Source organism: Thamnophis sirtalis, unplaced genomic scaffold (assembly GCF_051295495.1).
Source record: "Thamnophis sirtalis isolate CommonGarterSnake01/CBP01778 unplaced genomic scaffold, rThaSir2_p1.2 scaffold_1, whole genome shotgun sequence".
NCBI lineage: Eukaryota > Metazoa > Chordata > Lepidosauria > Squamata > Natricidae > Thamnophis > Thamnophis sirtalis.
In genome coordinates this window covers 143,998,852-144,020,047 of record NW_028261381.1, presented here as the reverse complement: position 1 = coordinate 144,020,047, position 21,196 = coordinate 143,998,852, and the positions used below count along the sequence as shown (strand labels likewise).

The 21,196-nt window shown below is 35.3% G+C and overlaps 1 protein-coding gene across 3 annotated transcripts in view; it reads right to left on the bottom strand.

Moving 5' to 3' along the window:
• Positions 1–7,279: 7,279 nt before the first annotated feature.
• Positions 7,280–21,196, bottom strand: part of TRAF3 (TNF receptor associated factor 3) — a 78,206-nt gene continuing 64,289 nt past the window's right edge. For all 3 annotated transcript variants that reach the window (XM_014055054.2, XM_087726697.1, XM_087726706.1), the window contains exons 9-13: positions 18,771–18,845; positions 15,698–15,790; positions 12,402–12,542; positions 10,269–10,443; positions 7,280–8,150 (exon numbers count right to left, since the gene is read on the bottom strand). In XM_014055054.2, the coding sequence (XP_013910529.1) occupies positions 7,579–8,150; positions 10,269–10,443; positions 12,402–12,542; positions 15,698–15,790; positions 18,771–18,845 (1,056 nt within the window). In that variant the 3' untranslated portion in view covers positions 7,280–7,578. The remainder of the gene's footprint in view (positions 8,151–10,268; positions 10,444–12,401; positions 12,543–15,697; positions 15,791–18,770; positions 18,846–21,196) is intronic.

Sequence of the window (21,196 nt, the reverse complement as noted above, 5' to 3'; positions counted from 1 at the left end):
TAGTTAGAAACTCGTCTTTCTACAAGTGGCAATAGCAAATTGTAAGGAAAGAAGCAATCTTTCCATCCATTATCTGATAAAAAATAGCAAAGGTAAGAGAACGGGATCTAAGTCTAATTTCAAATGTTATGGGAGTTTAGACCTGGGATTCTAATTTAATGCTTATAAAATCTGGAGTGCTTGCATGCTTCCAATAAGGAAGAAAAAGTATTATAGATATGCACTGCCTAATCCTAAACTTTAATGCATCTGATACACTGGTGCTTGAAATGAGGTATACCCACAACACAATACACTTAGCATCATACTAGAACCACAAGCAAATGTTTAGGATTAGGCTTAAAACTTTCATGAAACGGAAGACGAAAAGCTACATTGTCTTGCCAATTTGCTAGAAGATAATTAAAGATTTAATCAATTCTTTTTGTGGCCTAATGCTACTTTAAAACCATACAGGATAACCATGTTCTGCAGCCATAATAATGCTTCAACTTTCCTCCATTTTGCATTAGTCTCAACATTAGAGATCAATTTCAGCATAATATTTTACATTCAAAGGATGGCTCTTAATGAATGATTATCCTCACTGTGAATTTTGCTTATGTGAGATTATTTAGATTCACCTCTATGAAGGACTTCAGATGGGGAAATGATACAATTCCCTTCATTGAGGAGAGGCCATACAATCTACATACACCAACAAGGTGATGTGTGTTGTTTCTCAGCTTTAGCTGGCATTTGCACAATCATCACAGGAGGTCCCACAAAGGAGGAAAAGTGAAGTAATGTAATTGATTCAATTTGTCATTAGAAATGAGGAAGGTTCCTCCTTTTATGAAGCAGCTTAATGAGGTGTTTCACTCAAGTCTGTTGAAAAAAAGGACTTACTTTGAAATTTGCACAGCCCTATTCTATATGGAGAAATTTATTACAATGAGCTATTTTTTTTCTCTTTCAATTCACACAATAAGTAATGAATCTCATATTCACATTCTTTAGGAGTCATGCATGGATGCAAGACATTTATGCTGGAAGTGATCCTCATATTAAAAAGCAGGAAGTAGTAGTAAAGCCCTCAATGTATTTTCTTTAAAATACTTAATTATAATATTCACAGTGCAGAAGTTGACAGAAAGAGAATTAAGTCATGCGCTTAAAATATTTTTAAGTTCACCTTGTCCAATAAAGCCCTTAAAACTGAAATCTTTTTTTTAAAAAAAAAGCTCTACCAGAAGTTTTTATGAAATCAAGACACAGGTTATCATTACTGTTGGGCACACACTGGAATATACATACTGAATTTCTCAATCTCATCAATTGCAAAAGTAAAATGACATCATAACGTGTACATCGGACAAATATGTTCCCAAAGCATGATGACTGATCAGTCAGTTATACAGGATAAAAGCAGGTTCCTTGCCCATTTCTATGGCACAGCAATAAATAACATTGTTTAGTGGCCTAAAAGTAGCACAAGGAGGTCAGAGCCTGGGTATTCTATGTAGCACCTACACAGACTTGCCCTCCATAGAACATTCAATTTCAGTTTCTACACAAATAAGCAATTTTGAGGCTTGATTGATATCAGTAAAGCACTGCACAGAGGGAAACTGTACCAAGCACCAAGTTACTATTTGGAGTTGACCGAAACCCCATATTCATTGGTTTTGACTATTATTTTTGATTGATAAACAGGAAAAAAAAATATTAGACACAATTAACTGTGAAAGCTGGCAGACATTTTCATGCTGTCAATTCGCCTGTATAATAGCTCCGATTTTGATCTACCTATTTTTATCCTCACTTTTGGTCTGAAAAAGAGCACATTTAACATTTGTGGCAGTCCATCCAACACAAGTGTACTTTAAAGCAGCAATAAACTACTTCTTTATATTAAGCAAAGTTGAATTTTACATATCCTGAGCATTTACTGTTGAATAATAACTTAGTAGCATCCCCAAAACCTCACTTTCACAACAAGCAGGTAGGAAATTAAAAACTGTCCCGTCAGATAAAGACTAATTACATTAGATTTGGCACACGAGTTTTTCAAGAGGACATATTCTCTGTGACGTAAGCCCCCTCCCACTTTTGTAATAGGAAAATGGGAAGTCACTTTAATTATCTTATCTATCCCATACTGGCTATTCTGGCTGACTTTATCGTTTCAAGGACTGGGCAGTAGCTATCTGTTATCTATTAATTTTAGACTAACAGTGCCAAGAGATGAATAGGGGAGGGGGCAATCTTTTGAATGCAAAACATAGATTCTGCTATTGTCCATCAGCTGCTAAGCAATTTTAAAGGGCAATTTGAGAATAACCGCTGAGAAAACTTCAGACATGTCCCGCAAAATTATTAGGCCTATAGCAGAATTAAACTGTTTTTTTTAAAAATCTATCCACTTATTTATACATTTGCATAGTTGCATGTATGAAGGCATCAAAATGACAGGAGATATCAGAATTTTTGTTAAATCATCAAGGTGCAGAAAAGTATCTCCTGTAGTAATCACTAGCAGCCATGTTGTATACCATATTTTGAGAAGCTAGGAAAGCAATATAAACAAGTGTTTTCTCTTTTAAAGTTTCTCAAGGCAAATTGTAACGTTTTAAAATAATGCAATCTCAACCATTGACAGACCAGATTATTAAATTAAAATTCTAGAATTCAAACAGACTGGCCAACTGTTAACATCACTGTTTCATATACTCAAATATTCCTTATGCTCTTTCTCACGGTATAGGGAAGGTAGCTTTGAAAAGAGATTGGAGTGTATCTCACCTTTACAGATTAAGAGATCAATTACATTCCATTATCTGTAATACCACTACTTTTTTTTCCTATTCTACATTCTCAAAAGCAGTGAAAGTTACAATATAAGGCGGAAAATGAATGCTGCATATAAGCCACCCAAATTCTTACTGTAAATAATTGAAACAAAATAAACAGTAAAACAATACAAACACAGTCATGCATATTGATCTTTAGGCACTGAAATAATCTTGGTTGGATTCTATGAGATTAAAAATAGATAGGTTAGCATGACACAATATGAGATGGCAGACTAAAGTGCTTTGTTAAAATATAAGGGAGCAAAGCTGCTTGGAGATCTAAGGTGAATTGAAAGTAACAGCATTGATACTGTAGTTAGTGAAGAAGTCCTTAAAACACTGATAACCAAAACCTGATTTAATACTGAATTTTATGCATTTCCATTGAAATAAACCTCCCATGAGCCCCTTGGGATAATCATTTCAGAGATATTTCCCTACCTAAACAAAGAAACAGAATGATCATGGGCTGGTAAAAAATAGTTATGGGAACAGGAGTGGCTTCCATCTTCCTGGTGGCTTCCCCATTGACTTTTCTTGTAGGAAGCTGCAAGGAGAGTTGGAAATGATGATCATGTCTGTGGCAATGTGGCAGCACTGAAGAGGCCGCAACTTTGCCACATTTAAATCCCATGGGAGCATGACTCCCGGATTTTGATGCATTCTTTATGTTACCCATTTGAGGTATGTGGATTAAAAATGATTGCCTTATCTTAATGAAGGTTAAAAATAATCAAACATACATGAGAATTTTAGTAGCTCACAGACATGCAAGATGTTTTGTAATATCAAGTGCAACTTTGGAGTAAGAGCACTGAAGGGCAGTACTAATGATAGCATTTGGGAGAGGGAGAGGGAGAGGGAGAGGGAGAGAGAGAGAGAGAGGGAGAGAGAGAGAGAGAGATAAAATAACATATTCACATTTTTTTCCAGAAAAAGAGCAATAGCTTTGGACTTTTTAACACACTTTTCTCTCAGTTCAGAGAAGATACCAAGACAGCTAGTTTTGTAGGCAGGCATCGTCTCTTCTGCCCTATCTCAACATAAATCAGGGCCAAGAAAAGATATAAGCTTATATGATCAAATCAATCATGAAAGTTATTATTTAGGGCAGTGACTGGACTTTTCTCTATGGATTGGGTTAACATGGATAAATACTTTCAGAATGTTAAGGGAGGTAAAATACATAAAATATAAATGCAAATTCTAATCCTATTCATATGTCATATTCAATTTACTGTATCTACATTTCAGGATACAATTTTTCCCCATAAACTGGGGCTATTCATGATGGACTAAACAAACATCCTGTGAAGAATACTGGAGATATATACTATATAAGCTATCGTTCTTTCAGCTTTTTGGATAAGCATCTTTTTCAAAAAACGTGTTATCATTAAGAACATGTAACTTTACAGCCATCCTAGAAAACTTACTTCAGAAAATGTTAAGGTTGTCTGAACTAAATAATTTTGTCAATAATTGGCTGGCTAGCTTGCTGTGCTATATTAAAAGCATTAGTGAGCCAATGTGGATGACAAAGTATGTTCACAGCGTTAAAATTGGATCATTTTGAAGAAGAAAGCATTTGTTTCTAAAAGACAACACCAAAATATATAAGAAGATAACCCTAAGCTAATCTTTTGAACAGTATGTTTTGTTTTGAATGGGAGTATTCTCATCCCTACTGCTTCTCCTTTCTGGGTGCTGGTTTTAAAAAGAACCATGAGCTTATACTTTTGTGCTTTGGGGAAACAAGTTATTTTTATCAGCTATCAGACTCTACAGCAGAAATTCCAGCACTTGCATTGATCTACAGGTGTGACAAGAAGAAAAACTTCACATAATGGTGGGAAAAATAGCTATAGCAATGGAGCCATAACAGCTGCCATAAATATGTGGATATCTGGTCTTATTTATTAACAAGGAAGTTTTAATAAAGTGCACAAGTCCTAATTTTATAGCCCAATAAGACAAGTTAAGTAATTTGTGTTTTAAATGTGTGTGTGTGTGTGTGTGTATAAAAGGTTTTCAAACTGTTGCACATCAGAGTAATTAGAATATATAAGCCAAAGTTGTTATTGGCAATTTGTTTATTTTAAGAAAAAGAATTAGATTTTTTTTTTACTCAATTTGCGTTTTCAGATGTTTTTGGAATAAAGGTTATTTTTGAAGGAACAATGCCATATTAGAATAGTCTAGATTATAGAACACAACTAACATATTTCAATTGGACATTAACTGCATGATGCAGAAGCTATGGGTCCTGAGCCCTTTGGACATCTTCACTAGGGAATCCTGTTTTCAGTAAAATTCTGTAATGCATATACAAAAGCTCAGCTACCTATATTCATGACTATTAGAATAGTATGAGAAGCCAGGTTAATTCTTTCCCCTAAGAAAAGGTGATGGGTTTACATCAGCCTGCGTAAAATTGTGGCATATAGATCTTGAGTAGGAAGTCTTCCTTTTGTATCAGAACTAGAATGGTAACGCTTGCCTTCTTACATTGATTTGTACCAGTTGACACCTAAGAACCATAAGAAAGACAGAATACAGCACCTGAATAATGGAAGGCAAGAATAGGAAGACATATTGCTACAAAATGCTCTGGCTGCCCAATAGCAGGCCCTATTCAAGCAGGTGGCTTGAAAACCCATGAAAACCATTCAGCATGCACTGTATATTTATTAACAGAAAAATACCTCTTGCAGGCACTGGGTAGGAAGGCACAACCATAAAGACCAATGGCAAGGGCAAGAAAAACAACAATGAAACATGACAATTCAACTGAGTCCTTGACATGAACTCTGTCTATAATGCCCAACGTAAGAGGAAAGCTCAATGGATGTAACATCACTGGCTAGACAACAGGCCACACAATTTCTTTTTGCAGATCCACATCAGTTCGTTCTAGGGGAGCATTCAGATTACACAGCACCCATGCAATTAAGCAGCACCCACATGGTTGGTGTACGCTCAAGCTATGCCATTAGACTTACTAGTCTCACAAAGGACTATTAAAACAGAAGTAAGTAAATTCTGTGGGTTGCAATCTGCATGATTTAAAGGCTGGAGAATGCTTTCTAGTAAAGCTCAGGTAGTTGTTTAAGTAGGAGGCTCCTGTGGGTTTCCCTGCAGGGATAGGTGTCAGTTTGCCAGAAAACCATCATTGTGAATTGGCTAGCAAATCTATTCTTTTACAATTCTGAATTGAGCCAAATTGAAATGATTAGCTCTGCTACTCTGAGGCATTTTATCGTGCAGCAGTTTCACTACTGATTTGGAAACTGAAGGGAAGGGGCACTGTCAGAAGTCCTAGCTCCATAGGAGCACCGTGAACAAAAAATATAGCACCTGAATAAGTAGTATTTCATTGATGGAAACAGACACAAATCTGGGTTTCCATTTCTGTATGCTGCAAAATATTGGTGGGTTTTACAGATCAGTCAGCACATTATGCCTAAAGTCCAGTTAAAACAAGTATTCTAACAATCTGAAATTAAAGTCTGAATACAAAACTATGAGCTATAAAGCAGCACGTCACAGCTAAGGCACATGAATGCATGCACACCACCGTATCTCCATTAAGACACTGCTTTCTCCTAACGGATATCCTCTGTAAGATAGAAAAAATTTCTACCTAAAGGATTAATTAGCAGTTTCCCATATAGGTATTACTCAGCACTATGCCTCCTCTCAAACCCAAAAAAATATGTTGCACATTTATGCTTTAGCAAAAAATATAATATAATATGTTTATATACACACATCTATTTTATAGAGCTTGGTCTGAGCGCATGAGGCAGAACTTTAAAAACATACAGGATTCCATTTAGAACTCCAAAGTTCAACAAATGCCCTATTTTAGGGTGAAAATTATAAATCTGATAATGATGCACAGCATCCATGAGTGATTTTTTTCCTTAATTTTGAAATAGTGTCATTAACTACGACATATATTGTAGGTTTACATTTCTAAAGAGAAATAACAGCAGTATTGAATAGTTTCTTTTCATATCACAAGTGATAACCTGCATTTGATCTTTTTTTTTTCTTCCAAGAAATATCAGTCTATCCACAATTTTAAAATAAAATGTTTTCTGTAGCAATTAATAGAACTCTAAACAAAAATATGACTCTGATTTAGACACTTTCAAGAAGATCTAGACATTTTTGTCAAGGTCTTCTGACAAAGTAATTTTTAAAACAGAGACCAGATGAGGCCTTAAAAATAGACAATATACTGTATTTCAGACAACATTGCACTTAGATGTTCAAAGTAATAATATCTTTAACTGCAACAATACTTCATAATTTCTTTTTTTTTACTTAACATGCTGACAGTTTCTAGCTAACCCACATGTGAACTTTTATTTTCTAGTTAAAATGAAAGTAAAGTCTGATGTCGTATTCAGCATAAGATACTTTTTTTTTCCTCTCCCAAAATATTGTCAATAAATTACAAAAAGCTTTTCTGACAGTGATCTTTGTCTTCATGAGGATTAAGTAACTTGTCAGAACTTGAAGTGTTCCTATTAGTTTAGAAAATACACCACAGTTATGGTTTTTTAATGGGTTGCTATGTTTGCCATTGGACCCTATGCAAGTTATACCTCCAAACTCTTCCTCTGTTAACATAAAGTGGTCCTCTCTGAGCTTTAAGGACCTCTCATTGAAGACAGATATAAAAAAAAGCCCCAAATGGAGTTGTCTTCTGTTGAATCTGCCTTTCTGCTATATGTCAGGGGTCTGGTAGATCCGAAGTGTCCACTATGACTTTAATAAAAATAGTATCATCTTTAATATATGTTCCATTTTCTAGAACAGTTTGTGCAACAAAGACTGGACAACCAGATGCAATATTCATTTCCCCAGTGGGTTTCTTGAAACTACTGCTGTTGGGGTCTGGCTTGAATGCATCTCCTAAGTGGCGCCGAGAAGGTCCTTGATCCATCAACATAAGGGTGACCTTTTGCTTGAATGGCCAAGGAAGCAATGCATCATATTCTCCCCGCATTATAACAAAGAACAAAGACAAGTGCGTCCCTTTGCCCATCCCATCTCCATTGAGGTAAACCCTGGCACACATCTTATAGCCAAAGTATCCTGTATAAAATGGTTGGCTATATAAGGACAAAGTCTTCCCCATAACCGCCTCTTGCTTTCGACGTTTGTAATCTCGAATTTTCCAGATTAATACTCCATTGTAACTTGCTGTTTCCAGGACTTGAAATCGGAGATCCATGTCAGCCAGACGGATGTCATGAACACTTAGCATTTGATCATGCCTAGATAACTGTGATTCTAGAAGACCTAGAAAGAAAACAAGGGACTTTAAAAAAGATTTTAAAATGAAATTTACACCCACTAGGTCTTTAAGCAATATGATAGCTAAATGAACATGTGAGCCTTGCTGCAAAGATCACCGGTTGCTGATCTTCTCATTCAGATAAAATTCTCTTGTACGGCTACACCAGTGTTATTCTCACTCCAATGGGCATGATCAGACACATGAAATTTGGTCATCAGTGCAAAATTAATATTTACCATCATATTTGTGAATGGTAGCAGACTAAGGTAGTTACTTAACAATAAATGGCTATATAGTACTTTAGAATTCAGTGTGAAGGACACCCAGACTTGATGGATCTTGGCAAAAGGTGCTTCCACAGTATAAAACATGCAAAAAGCTTAGGGTGAAATTAATGAAAAATCACCTTCAAATTAATATTTTGATCTTCAGAAATAATTTTGTGAATCAGTCACACATCTGCAAAATTATACAAATAAAAGGATTCCTTCCTGGGGTGTGACTAAGTATTGAATGTTTATGTACTTATACTTTTTATTTCAATTTATTTGGCCACCCATCTCAAATGAATGATCTGGGCAGCTAACAGCATTGAATACACCATACCATAAAACAAGGTAACAATTATATATATTGAATGGCAAGCTGCCCAGAGTCATTGACCAAGATGGCCATAAAAGTTGAATTAAATAAGTAATCAGCAACTGAAATTAAAAAACCCAAAAGAACCAGTAAACAAATCAATGCCAAATCACAGCCTCTACCACACATCTGGATGGAATGGAACAACTTGCTGCAGTTTACTCGCCACAGCCAACTCACTGTGGCTAAGTTGCTATAGCCAAGTTGCCACAGAAGAACTCATGTGGGACAATTTAACAATTCAATGTAATTATTTAAAATAAATTAGAAAATATTCTAATATTTGTCATTCACATTTTATTCTATCCCTTGTTTAGCATCCTTTCGTAATGATTCTAGTCCACTATTTCTTTGATATTAGTCCTGCAGTGGGTTACCTTGTAGTGAATTGGCGGTGGCAAGTTAGCTGTGGTGACTTGGCCAGGGCAAATTGTCTTAGACCCCATCTGGATCTCCCAAGTTCAGTGACACAACCATGTCTTTAAGGTTTTGGAGGAAAGATGTTCCAAAGGTAAGTGCAAGTTTGTATATGTGGGGGAGGTATGTGTGCAGGCATATTTGCGCACATGTGCAGAAACAATCTTTTCCGTGGTTTAAACATTCTATTATTCTAGTTCAATGTTTTTTTTAAATATTATTGGGGACTTTAATCTCTCTCAAAATTCTCCTTAGTAAATCAATTCTCCATGCTTACAAGAGTCACTTTCCTCTCTTTGGAATGGGAGCTTATGAAATTTCAATCACCAGCAGAAGCTACCTGAACTTCAAGCTCTGAATGACTATAGTACTGCTCTGTAATGAATGAAGAGTGATTCAAGGTGCTTTAATAGATGGCAATCCTTTTATATGCTAATTTGTCTTTCAATTGACTAAACAGTATTGTGTGAGCCTCTTAGAAAGATACATGTCATTGCTAATTGGTGGCTTTATTGCTTCATTCAAATGAGGCAATGACCTTTTTATTTTATCTGATCCCATTGTGCTGCTCAGAAGAAAGATTCCTCTGAACTAAACATGTATGATGTTAAGCTTTATAGTAGAACTCACCTCAAGCTATAAATGGGGAATGTATCAAGCAAAATATAATGTAATTAAATATGTTTTTTTCTCCCTTTAGAAGACAATTGCTATTCATTTTCTGAATACAGACTTTATATATTGTATTTCAAGAAATGAAACTTCTCTGGAATTCTGAAAACCTTTTTTTCATAAAGAACAATCAAAAGTTAACTCATAGCATTATCAACCTTATGGCTCTTAGCAAGCTATATATACCACTTTGCTCTAATGGGGCTTGACAGGAGAATACCTCTGTTGGTTTAGCAGCATAAACACTCTAAAATAAACATTATGCAAATTAATAAAAGAATCAGGTTAAATAAATAGCTATCTTGCAAGAGGTTACAGGGCAGCCACATTTCAGAATGTCTAATTTGTCAGAATTTGCCGTTACTTCACCATCTCATGTTCAAACCTACCTGTGTTTCTAGCTCCTTGCCCAGCATTTTTATCAATGCTTTCCAGTTCAGTCACCCTGTTCTGAAGGGACTCAACACTACTCTTCATGTTGTCTGCTTCTTCCCAGTTCTGTCGGAAAGGTCGAATCTCCTTGTCTAGTTCTTTCAGCTTCTCAGCTTGACTATCTATTACCCGCTTTTAGAAAAAAGTAAATTGCATAAATATAGAAGAACCTCAAGGAAAATAATATACAGGGAACACTTAATACTGCACAATAAACTTACATAGTAATTATATAAGAATTTCAAATAAATCAGACATGACTGCCTAGTGCAGTGATGGCTAACCTTTTCTGGACCCAGTGCCCAAAGCGCTTGCATGCGCCCGAACCCTCAAAATGCAATGCATGCTCCCCTTCCATGCTTACATCCCACCCCTGCGCATGTGCGTGCTGCCCCATGTTCCTAGCCCGCAGGCATGCGCCGTAGAGACCTGAAGAGCAGCTGGCTGGCGGAAGGCTCGTGCACAGCAGAGCTGAACTGGGGCAACAGCTCGTGTGCCATCAGAGAAGGTGCTGCATACCACCTCTGGCACGTGTGCCATAGGTTCGTCATGATGGACCTAGTGCGATACTCTGATATTACTCACCCATCTAATAAACCTTATTAAAGGTAAAACAATTAAGTAAAAATAAAATTTAAGAAACCTTAGAAATCTGGGCAAGTCTTTTCAATCAATTTTGAACAAACAAATATCTTTGGCATCCGTTTAGCTGAGGAAGGAGGTTTACTGAAACATTTGAATAACACAATACTACTATTACAGTTATAATGAGAAAAAGAGATATATTGCTATATTCTCTTTGGCCAGGCAAAATCAACAAAGAGAAACAGTAAGTATGTGATAAAAATCTTGGGGTGAAAAATCATTGCAAAACTTGTTCTCTGCTCCTTTCCAACTGTACCAGCTATATCACTGCAAAATATAAATGTATTAAGCAACCAGAAAGGAGGTCTGATTCCTAATCTTTAGTGGGCCAAGGCATATCAATAAGACTTTCTGATTGACAATTTCAGTGTTTTAGTCACTGAGCCACCGCATCCCTGGTATAGACAAAGACGTCTACTTTTCTCAATTACTCACACATTATAGAAAAAAAGAAAGATACTCTCAAATTCTTTCCGTTCACTGTATCACGGAAGAACCATACTGAAAAGTATCTACAGTGGCATTTCAGAATGACTTTCCTTCCATAATTATAACATTTGAAAATTCAGTGAAAATATTGCATTTTCGCAGACTTTTTAAAAAAGATATAAAATTGCTGAACAAGACATATGAACTAGAATATGACCTCAATAGATCGTTAAATAACACAGCTGTACCTAAATTGGGCTATGCCCTGCCTTTCTCGCCACAAAAAAATCATTTAAAAAAAGTTTCCCAGAATGTATTTTCTTTAATAAAAATAATCAAAATATGTAGAGAGCGTTATTATTTTAACCCACTGTCTTGGGAAAAAAGAAAGTCATGAACAATAATCATCAGCCTAACATACATACAATATGTGTACAATTTACATTAATAAATGGATGCCGCTATTTGAGGTAGAAAAGTGACGTTTAAACACATTTGGATTTACAAATAATGATATACATTCTCAGCATAAAAGCTGCACCTGTGTTTTCATTAAACTTCTTGAAGATAACCAAGAAGGTGCTATCAAGGTGCATCTACATTGCATGGCCCTGTTTTCCTGAACACATACCCTGTTTTCCCCAAAATAATACTTCCCTGGATAATAAGCCCAATTGGGCTTTTGAGCACATGCACTAAAATAAGCCCTCCCCCCAAAATAAGCCCTCCCTGAAAATATTGCAACACAGCAGCAGGTATGAGGTGACCACGCTCGCCACCTTCTGCACCTCAAATATAATAAGACTTCCCCAAAAATAAGGCCAAGTGCTTATTCCAGAGGTCAAAAGAAAATAAGACCCTATCTTATTTTCAGGGAAACATGGTATCTATTCACGGATAGCTTATTCGTGGGGAAGTGTTTAGGTTTGCAGACTTGACTACTCTTCAACATGAAAACCAAAACCTAAGGAGATGGTTTCTGGGGTTTTTTAATGGAAGAAAAACCGAAATTTTACCTGTAAGTGATGTATTTTAGTTTCATTACTTCGCAGCATTTCCTTCTGTCTCTCAATTTCTATTTCAAAGCTACAGATTTGATTATGTAAAGTTTGTATGCTCTTGTTCTTTTCCAAGCTTTCATTTTGGAGCATGGCCACCTGGAAAAAAAAACCTAAAATTATTCCTCCAAATGTGGAAAAGCTTCAGCTATCTCTCATGATCAATGAATTACAAAAGAAGTAAGATGGAGATAATTGTGTCATCCTGCTTTGTCTCTTAAACAAAATAAACCTACTGGGGATGTGTTCTGTGTCCAGAACTGAAGCTATTGTATATGTAGTAATTAAGTGAAACTACAAGTGATGAAAGCCAAAATCAGCCTGTAATAATTTTATGAATGAAATCACACAAAGGAAAAAAAATGAGAGGGAAAAGCTTTGTTGATATTCCCAGAAAGTAATCAATCCATGCTTTTGTTTCCTTGAAATTCTCAGCCAACTTTCTAGACTTTTGAACAGTTTCATAAAAGATGGCTAACTAGTACATTTTATTCACAGCATGTGTCCCCCACGAGAATTTGCACATGGTTCATCACTGTATTTTCTTCCCTAAAAATATCTTGCACCTGGAATTCAGCCCTCTTGTCTTGCCAAAGGCACATTCTATATACTGTATTTAAAACTGAGAGCAACTAGGAAAAATGTTCATGTAAAGTAAACTTTATTGAAAACTGCTAAGGATAAACATCTATGATCCATTCAACCTGGCCCTGACTATTCATAACAGTAAAAACACAAAAATAGACAAAATCTATTTTTTTCTACCGTTAGTAATTAAACTATGTAAGATCAACTAACCCTTCTTTGTTTTTTTAAAAAGAGGATGTTCTCCTAACACCTTGCTCTGGAACCCAAACAGTATTTGTGGAATGTTGAACTTTAAAAAACAGAACACACAAATGAAGATGTATGCCTAGGCATAGAAAAACTCTAAAAACTTTTATTTAGCTTACTTCCTACCGTTTCAGAGCCAGCCTCAGGCAGATTAGGTAACCTTCCAAGGTGGGATCACACAAGTATCATTCACAACCCCAGAAGTACTGCTTTATATTCATACTAAGTTCCCCTGCTAATCTCAGCTCTATGAATAAGTGTTTATTCTAGAATTCTCTCAGGGAACACCCAGTGTACCTGTTCACATATTCTAGTTTAGGATGACAAAGCTACAACACAATATCAAAGGCAATACAATTTGCAAGAGATGAGATGATTCCTGACTATTTTAGAAAGGATGTATATAAAGATATTCAGATTGTGCATTGGTACTTGTTGCATGTAATATGGCGCTGGAATCTGTAACCCTTTAGATAGGTTTTTTTTAAAAACTGAATACTGGACTCTATTGCTTTGGGCTCTTGGAATCTAACAGGTCCCCAAATGTGCAATAGCATAACGTAATATCCTGTGTCTTTTTTCATATTCTATTTATTAAGACAACCCGGATAACAGAATGTTTCAAACTCTCACATATTAACATTTTACCCAAACTGGTGCTTTCCAGATGTTTGACCAATTCTCATCAAAGGCCATGCTATCTGGAAATCACTTTGGAGTTGAAATCCAATATAACTAAATCAAAAGAAAAGTATTTTGAAAGAAATGTTACATAAAGCTTTATTAAAGATGAGAATCAGGTTCAAATTTCACTTAAGATTATCAATATTGACACTTGAAAGCCAGTCTGGAAAAAAAAGTAAGGCTTGAATTTGTAACTTGGCTCTACCCATACAAAACTGTTTTCCAACAAAAATGGCAAAGCCCACGTTTCTGAAGAAACGATTGTTTAATTGCAATTTAAGTATGTCAAGTCCCAGGGCTATTCTTTTGAGATTCAAAGACAAAAAATGTTTCAGAATACCTATCCGCAACTCCTTAAACTAAGCACATCTTTTCTCAGGATTGTGAAGGAACAACTATGCACTACTGGGAAAAGATAAAATCTGCTTTAAGCGACTGCAGATGGATATGGCAGGGGTATCCTCATGCACTCTAAACCACGTACTTGCCTTTCATCTGAACAGCTGTGTTAGATATCACTTCTACCTTTGAGTCACCTTGAACAGAAAACAGTGTTTTTATATATTTCCTATTATGTTACTGAGATATTCTAGGTTTACAGAATACTAGAACAGAAACTGTACTTTGGTGAGGTAGCTGAGAACTTTGACTAGTTCCAGAAGAATTGTTAATATTGCATAATATTGTTAATATTCTAGAAGAATTGTTAATATTGCATATGAAGATCTCTTATGCCATCTCTCCATTTGGCCTGTTTTTCTTGGAACACAGACAAACCATTTAATCAGAAACAACAGAATAGAAGCACAACTGTCTAAAACATGTTCTCTGGCATTTCCCTAAGTGGGGATAGAGATGGAGTAGAAGAGAGAATTCCAATATCAGCAGTGATATTCATTCCTTCTCTCTGAAGTACTTAAGGTATTGAGAGAACACATACAAATATTCCAGACATCTGCATGGGCATTAATGATTTTGAGAAGTGCAGAAATAAACTTTAAATTGATTTAGCTAACATCTTGATTGCTACAATTTAAATAGCCAATACTGACTTCTGTTATTGGGGTGCAAGGAAGCTAACATCATGACTGGTGGGTTTATTTCATTGCTATATAACGTAGGACTACTGATAATGTATATTTAAGGAAGTCTAATGTTAAAAATGTATATGGTAGAGTGTACTATATTTATTATTATACTTGTTATATAAGGGGTGTAAAGAAGAAAGAACAAAAAGGAAAAGGACTGGAGTTGGAACAATTATAGATAAGTTTAGTATACAATTTCATGATCCAACAAGTAGAATAAACCTTACTTCGCAATAAAATATAGCAGAAATTAATTCTGTGAATGATGCATTACAGTTCTATGAGGAATAAAAAAAATAGAAATGCAGTAACATTTTCTGGCACAGCCTCTGTCAGAGATGGTTAATCAGTTGTAAATGATAAAAGTCTTCAGCTCTATTATTAAAAGTCCCCAACTCTTTTCTAAATAAGATGAACCCAATGGGAAGTATTTTATGAGAAGCATCCAGCTAAAAGCACAATATGAATAAGAAAACTACTTCAATGTTTATTTTTAACTATGAGGCAGCTTGGTTTGGATTTGCTCTTAAATTTAAGTCATTTTATTGCATTTAAAACTGAAGACAATCATTTTAAATTCCAGAATTTTACCTGTGCTCATTAGTAAAATATATTAAATATGAAAGATAATGCGAGCAGGAGATGTACCTTGTTTTCTAGACAATTACTCCATTCTTTCAATAAGTCTACATGCTGCACTGCTGAGGTGGCTTCATGTGCTTTAACTTGCTGGTTTGTTCCCTGTGACAAAGAATATATTTTAGCCAGCTTCATTTCTTAGCAAACCTACACTAAAGTATAGCATTTGCCCATCTATAATTGAACAATATTGTATATTAACCCACTGATGCATTTTTCAAACATATTACTGGAGACCAATTTTAATAGAAAAACAGTACAAATAACAACACATCCAACTTTCCAATAATTAGTGATGCACCAAAAATGAAAATTTAAAAACATAACAACTACGTTAACATTATTTCAAATCACATTTCAGAATCTTTTATCTAACTGAAGGTTACGTAGAATATTTTTTAAAAGTAAAATGTTCCAGAAATGCTGCTCAATAGCAAATAATTACCTCAAAAAGGGTCAAAAATCCTGCCTTGCTGTAGTGTTCCCAATATTTCTTTTAACTGATTAATTGTGAACATCCATTCATTCTCAATTAAACCATCTCTTCCTTTCACTGTTTTACCATGCAAATGTTAAGTTCCCTTATCTTTATAGCAAACTCTCCTGGGAGAGCACCTTATATTAAAGCCAACTAGTGGGTGCTGGTGCTTCTATCTTTGTACATGGTTATAGAGAAATGAGTAGAGGAAATGACATTTTTCTCTTTCTCATCCTAGTAAAACTGGAGATATCCAATTAAGATAATTTACAAGAGATTCAGTCAGACAAACCAAAAATGTTTCACAGAGCCACTGTTATATGATATGACAGACATAAACTTAAAGGGAGTCTAGACAAATTCACCGTTAATAAAGTTATTAATGGCAATTATATACCACTTTCCATGGAAGAAAAGGAAAATATGATTTTTTTCTAGAAAAATCTAGTTGGTTATGGAGTGATGAGATAACAAGACTATTGGCTCTGAGATGTTTGTATGATTTTAAATTTATGTGGCAGCACCAATCTCAAAGTATTAGTCAGTTAAGATTGGTGAAGGTCAGCTGGGCTGCCACTGATCGCCAGCAGATCTGAGACCTATAAGCGTGGAGGGAGAAGGCAATGCCATATTATATCATTACTGTTGTTAAGAAAACTACATGGATATGTCCATGAAGTTATAAAAATTGAGTTTCAATTCAATTACCTTCTATCCATGACAGAAGAAAGGAAGGACAAGCAGTTGGACATTATTAACAGTGTGGTTTTAAGGGCAACAGTTGTAGCAGTCATTTTCTTAGTTATATTAAAATTCCACAAGAATTCCACAAGAACAAAAGAGCCAAGGTGGCGCAGTGGTTAAAAGCAGCACTGCAGGCTACTGCTAGATCAGCAGGTCAGCGGTTCAAATCTCACCGGCTCAGGGTTGACTCAGCCTTCCATCCTTCCGAGGTGGGTAAAATGAGGACCCAGATTGTTGGGGGCAATATGCTGACTCTCTGTAAACCGCTTAGAGAGGCCTGAAAGGCCTATGAAGCGGTATATAAGTCTACTGCTATTGATGGACTGGATCAAAATTTCTAGGTTATCAAAATGCTTTTGTTTGAGCTGAATAGACTGAAAACAGTCAGACCCAATTCATCTACCCCCTGAAATAGCAGCACTGCCTGCTTTAATAAAATAAAATTCCCTACTCTAAGGAATGTACAGAACACTTCAGTGCTGTAGACACAATATAGTTCTGCATCTTATACAATTGAAAAAGAAATTATAATATGGAGTACTTAAGGAAAAAGCTGCATTTGCCTTTCCTTTATGTCATACTTTAGTACACATACCATTTTGATAAAGTATTATTATGTAGAATAAGTTGCAAATGTAGTATCCTTATGTCAATATGTACATTGTGTTTTAATATATTCAAACTATAGGTAAACACATATAGTTTCAAACACACAACATAAAAATAAAGAAGGAATGGGAAGCAATGCTAACATCACAGTCTATTTCTTCTTAGAGCAAATGTGTTACATGCAAACCACTTAATGTTTTTATTTTATCACTCAAAGCTATTTGGTGTCTAGAGCCTTTTAGAAGAAAATAGTTTATTTGTCTTGTTACTCCTTACTGATCTTATAACATCATTACATAGAAATACAGCCCCATTTTAAACAGTGAGAATGATAGCTCTGTATGGAACTTGGATTACACTACCCTTCCTTTCCAAAATATTGAAAAGCGTTAAACTATGGGGGACAAAGTATTTTGTGGATTCAACATTAGATTTTAAAAAGGGCAGTTAATATTCAAATAAATAAGGTTAAGCCACAGGTCACATGTCTACAAGATAGATTAGAGAGAGAAAAAGACATGCAGGGATTTTATTTCAGTGAGCTACTCTTTACCCTTAGCCTTTTTAATATTACTCTCTTGTTGGAATTTAACACTGATATCAAATAAGCAATTTACAGAAAAACATGTACTGCACAACTTAAATTATATACATAACATAGCCTTGCTAAAAAAAGAGCCCATCTTCTACTATACTAATTTGTTTTTGCCAATTTAACTTTGTCAAAAGAGTTAGACAAGTCTGTTCGCACTTACAATAATATTTCTAAAAGATTTGTACTGGGCTAATATGTTTAGTTTTCTTGAGCACAATTCACTAAATTCTGAATCTACTGTATGTGGAATACATATCCAAGCGAAATTCACAACAGTGGAAGTTATACACGTTTTTAGCTTGCTATGAATTTCATTCCACTCAAACAGGAAGAATTGAAATGTTTCTTTTCTAAAGAAAAAATGTATCGCTGAAACAGCTGAAATAATTAAAGTCTGCTTTATTGAATTTAAAAATGTGTCTTTCATATTCTAAATTTGATATTCAAAGTTCTTGAAACCATTTAAATTTCTATAGTATGAAAAAAAAGAAAAAGGACATTACTATAAATCCAATACGAAGCTTTTAATCACTCAAGCAACTGGATGCATTTTCTCTTCATGGATAACAAGAGACATCAAGTCCAGTCCAGAGAGTTATTAATAATATTTTCTTATTGCAGACTTTCATCAAGTATATAAATCATTATATACTGACCTGAAAAGTGCAGCCATAACGCTTAAAACTACAGGTACTTGGGGCATTAATACATTCTGACAAATGTGCATTCAACTGTAATAGGAAAAAAATGTGAGTTTTTTTGGGGGGATGGAAAATGTATGCATAATAAGATTAAAAATATATAGGGAATGCAATATAGGTTTGCATTGTGGTTGATTGGTTTTAGTTTATTTTAAAACCATGTGTTCATATTACCTCCAGTTGTACTTGAGAGTATACACATACACATGTAATCACAGGAACATTCCAGTGGAATATACAAATTGACACATTTACAGTGAAACCTAATCAAATAATCATTTCAGCTAATTTCAAAAGGATTTCAGTGTGTTTTTATCGAAAAGCCAATTTTTCAAAAGGCACATTAAGTAACCTTGTGGGCCAATCATTCTGGATAGAGGTTTCACTGTATTAATGCACATCCTTCCCCCTCAGGCTGCTTCCCAAATTTTAATTCAAAACAGATTTTCATGCAAAATTCCAGTGATAAGAAAATAGAACATTTTGACAGAGACTTTAAACAAATATTGCATGAAACAAACATGTACATTTGTAAATTAAATTTTGTATTTACTAAAACAGCACATAGAAATAAAAGTTGTTTAAGTAACTACATGTTGTTTCACACTGCATATATATATGGATATATATATAAAACTATCCTAATATCTAAGAGCAATGGAGACTAAAGTAGATATGTCAAATAGTAAATAAAGAAATGGTCTTTATTATTCCACAAAAAGCTTTTGGATCCTCTGAAGCAAGGGTGTCAAACTCGATTTCATTGAGGGCCACATCAGGGTTGTGTTTGAGCTCAGGGGGGCATGGCCAGAATGGACATGGCCAGCACAATGTCACTCAACATTTTCACTCTGTAAAAACAGAGCTTGGGGATGCCGCTCCATTTTCGTTGGCAGAGAGCTCCAGGAGGCCGTCACAGCCGAAAATGGAACCTTGGTGGGCCATTTGCAGCCTCCCTGAGCTCTGTTTTCACTGGCGGAAAGTTGCAGGAGACCATTGTGGCTGAAAACAGAGCCCAGCAGGGCTGCGTGCGATCCTCCCGAGCTCCATTATTGCTGGCAGAGGCACCATGGACTGGTCCTTCGCTTTTTCTAGGGCAGGCCTACAGGCCAGATCTAAGCACGCCTTGAGTTTGACACCTCTGCTCTAAAGGATCACTGAATACTGACTACACTGAAACAATGGCTGTCTGATACAATGTCAGTGGTCTCTAACATGCCTTGTTCTTCAGCTCTCTGCTTGCATCTATTGGAGATATGACTCAGGATCATGGAGTCTGTAAAATCTCCACAGATCAACTTCTTGTTTATGGCATATAATAGATGAATGACAAAAAACAGTTTTAGCTTCACCTCACAGCATCAGAATAAGGATAACTGCAGGTAACATAGGATATGCTTCCATTTTTGTAAAGATTAAGAATTTTTTTTAAGATGCTATAGAAGTTGAGGGGGAGAAAGTCCAAGAAATATAACTTCCTACAGTAATTTTTAAATAAAGAACAACAGCCAATCCATACTGCTCAAGAAGTAATTCTTTAAAATTGAATAACATCATCTAGAGAAAAATCTATTCAGTGTAAAGAGAATGGCACAAATTCATTTTCCTGAACATTATTTTTCCTTCCAGACCTCACAATTTTACTTGGTCAGCTTCATAGAAAGAAAGCTACCTTCATTTTTTATGCACTCATGCCCCCCCTGTCCTACACATATTTTTTGGTTGGAGTTTTCATATTAGTGGGGAATTTTCAAGGCAGTGGAAGAGATTACTATTTGACTGTTGGTAAACCAGCTGACTTAAGCAATAAGATAGAACCAAATAAAATAGCTACTTCTCCCATTTCAGAAAATTTTGGATAAACTTTGTTTATAATTTAATCTCAATAAAATTCTCCCACAAAAGTATAACCTCAACTATGATGTTGGTATATAAGCTTTATTCAACTGTAATGATTTTTCTGAATTTATTAAATATTCTAAACATTACTTGCTTATTACAAAACCTGATTGTTTATAGAGGTCTGGCTGAAGAATTTGGGGAGTTGAAGTGCACAAGTCTATTTCTGACTGAAATCTATTTCCCAGTCAGTAATGAAACCACCAAACCTTATTAACTTCAGTGTAAATACTAAGCATTGTGGGGTGCTTATTCTACACATAATTCAAATACATCTTCTGAATAGTTAGTTCCCCCTCCCCCCCGGATTGAAACCTGTTTCCATTGGGTCGAGTAGACCTCTAATAAATGTTCTATCAAAAGAAGACATTGATATTAATCTCAGACCAATAAATACACTCATCATACCATAATTTTTTCTAATTAGGGTCAATGAATATGATTATAGTTATACACACTGAAGGTGAAGCATCACATTACTT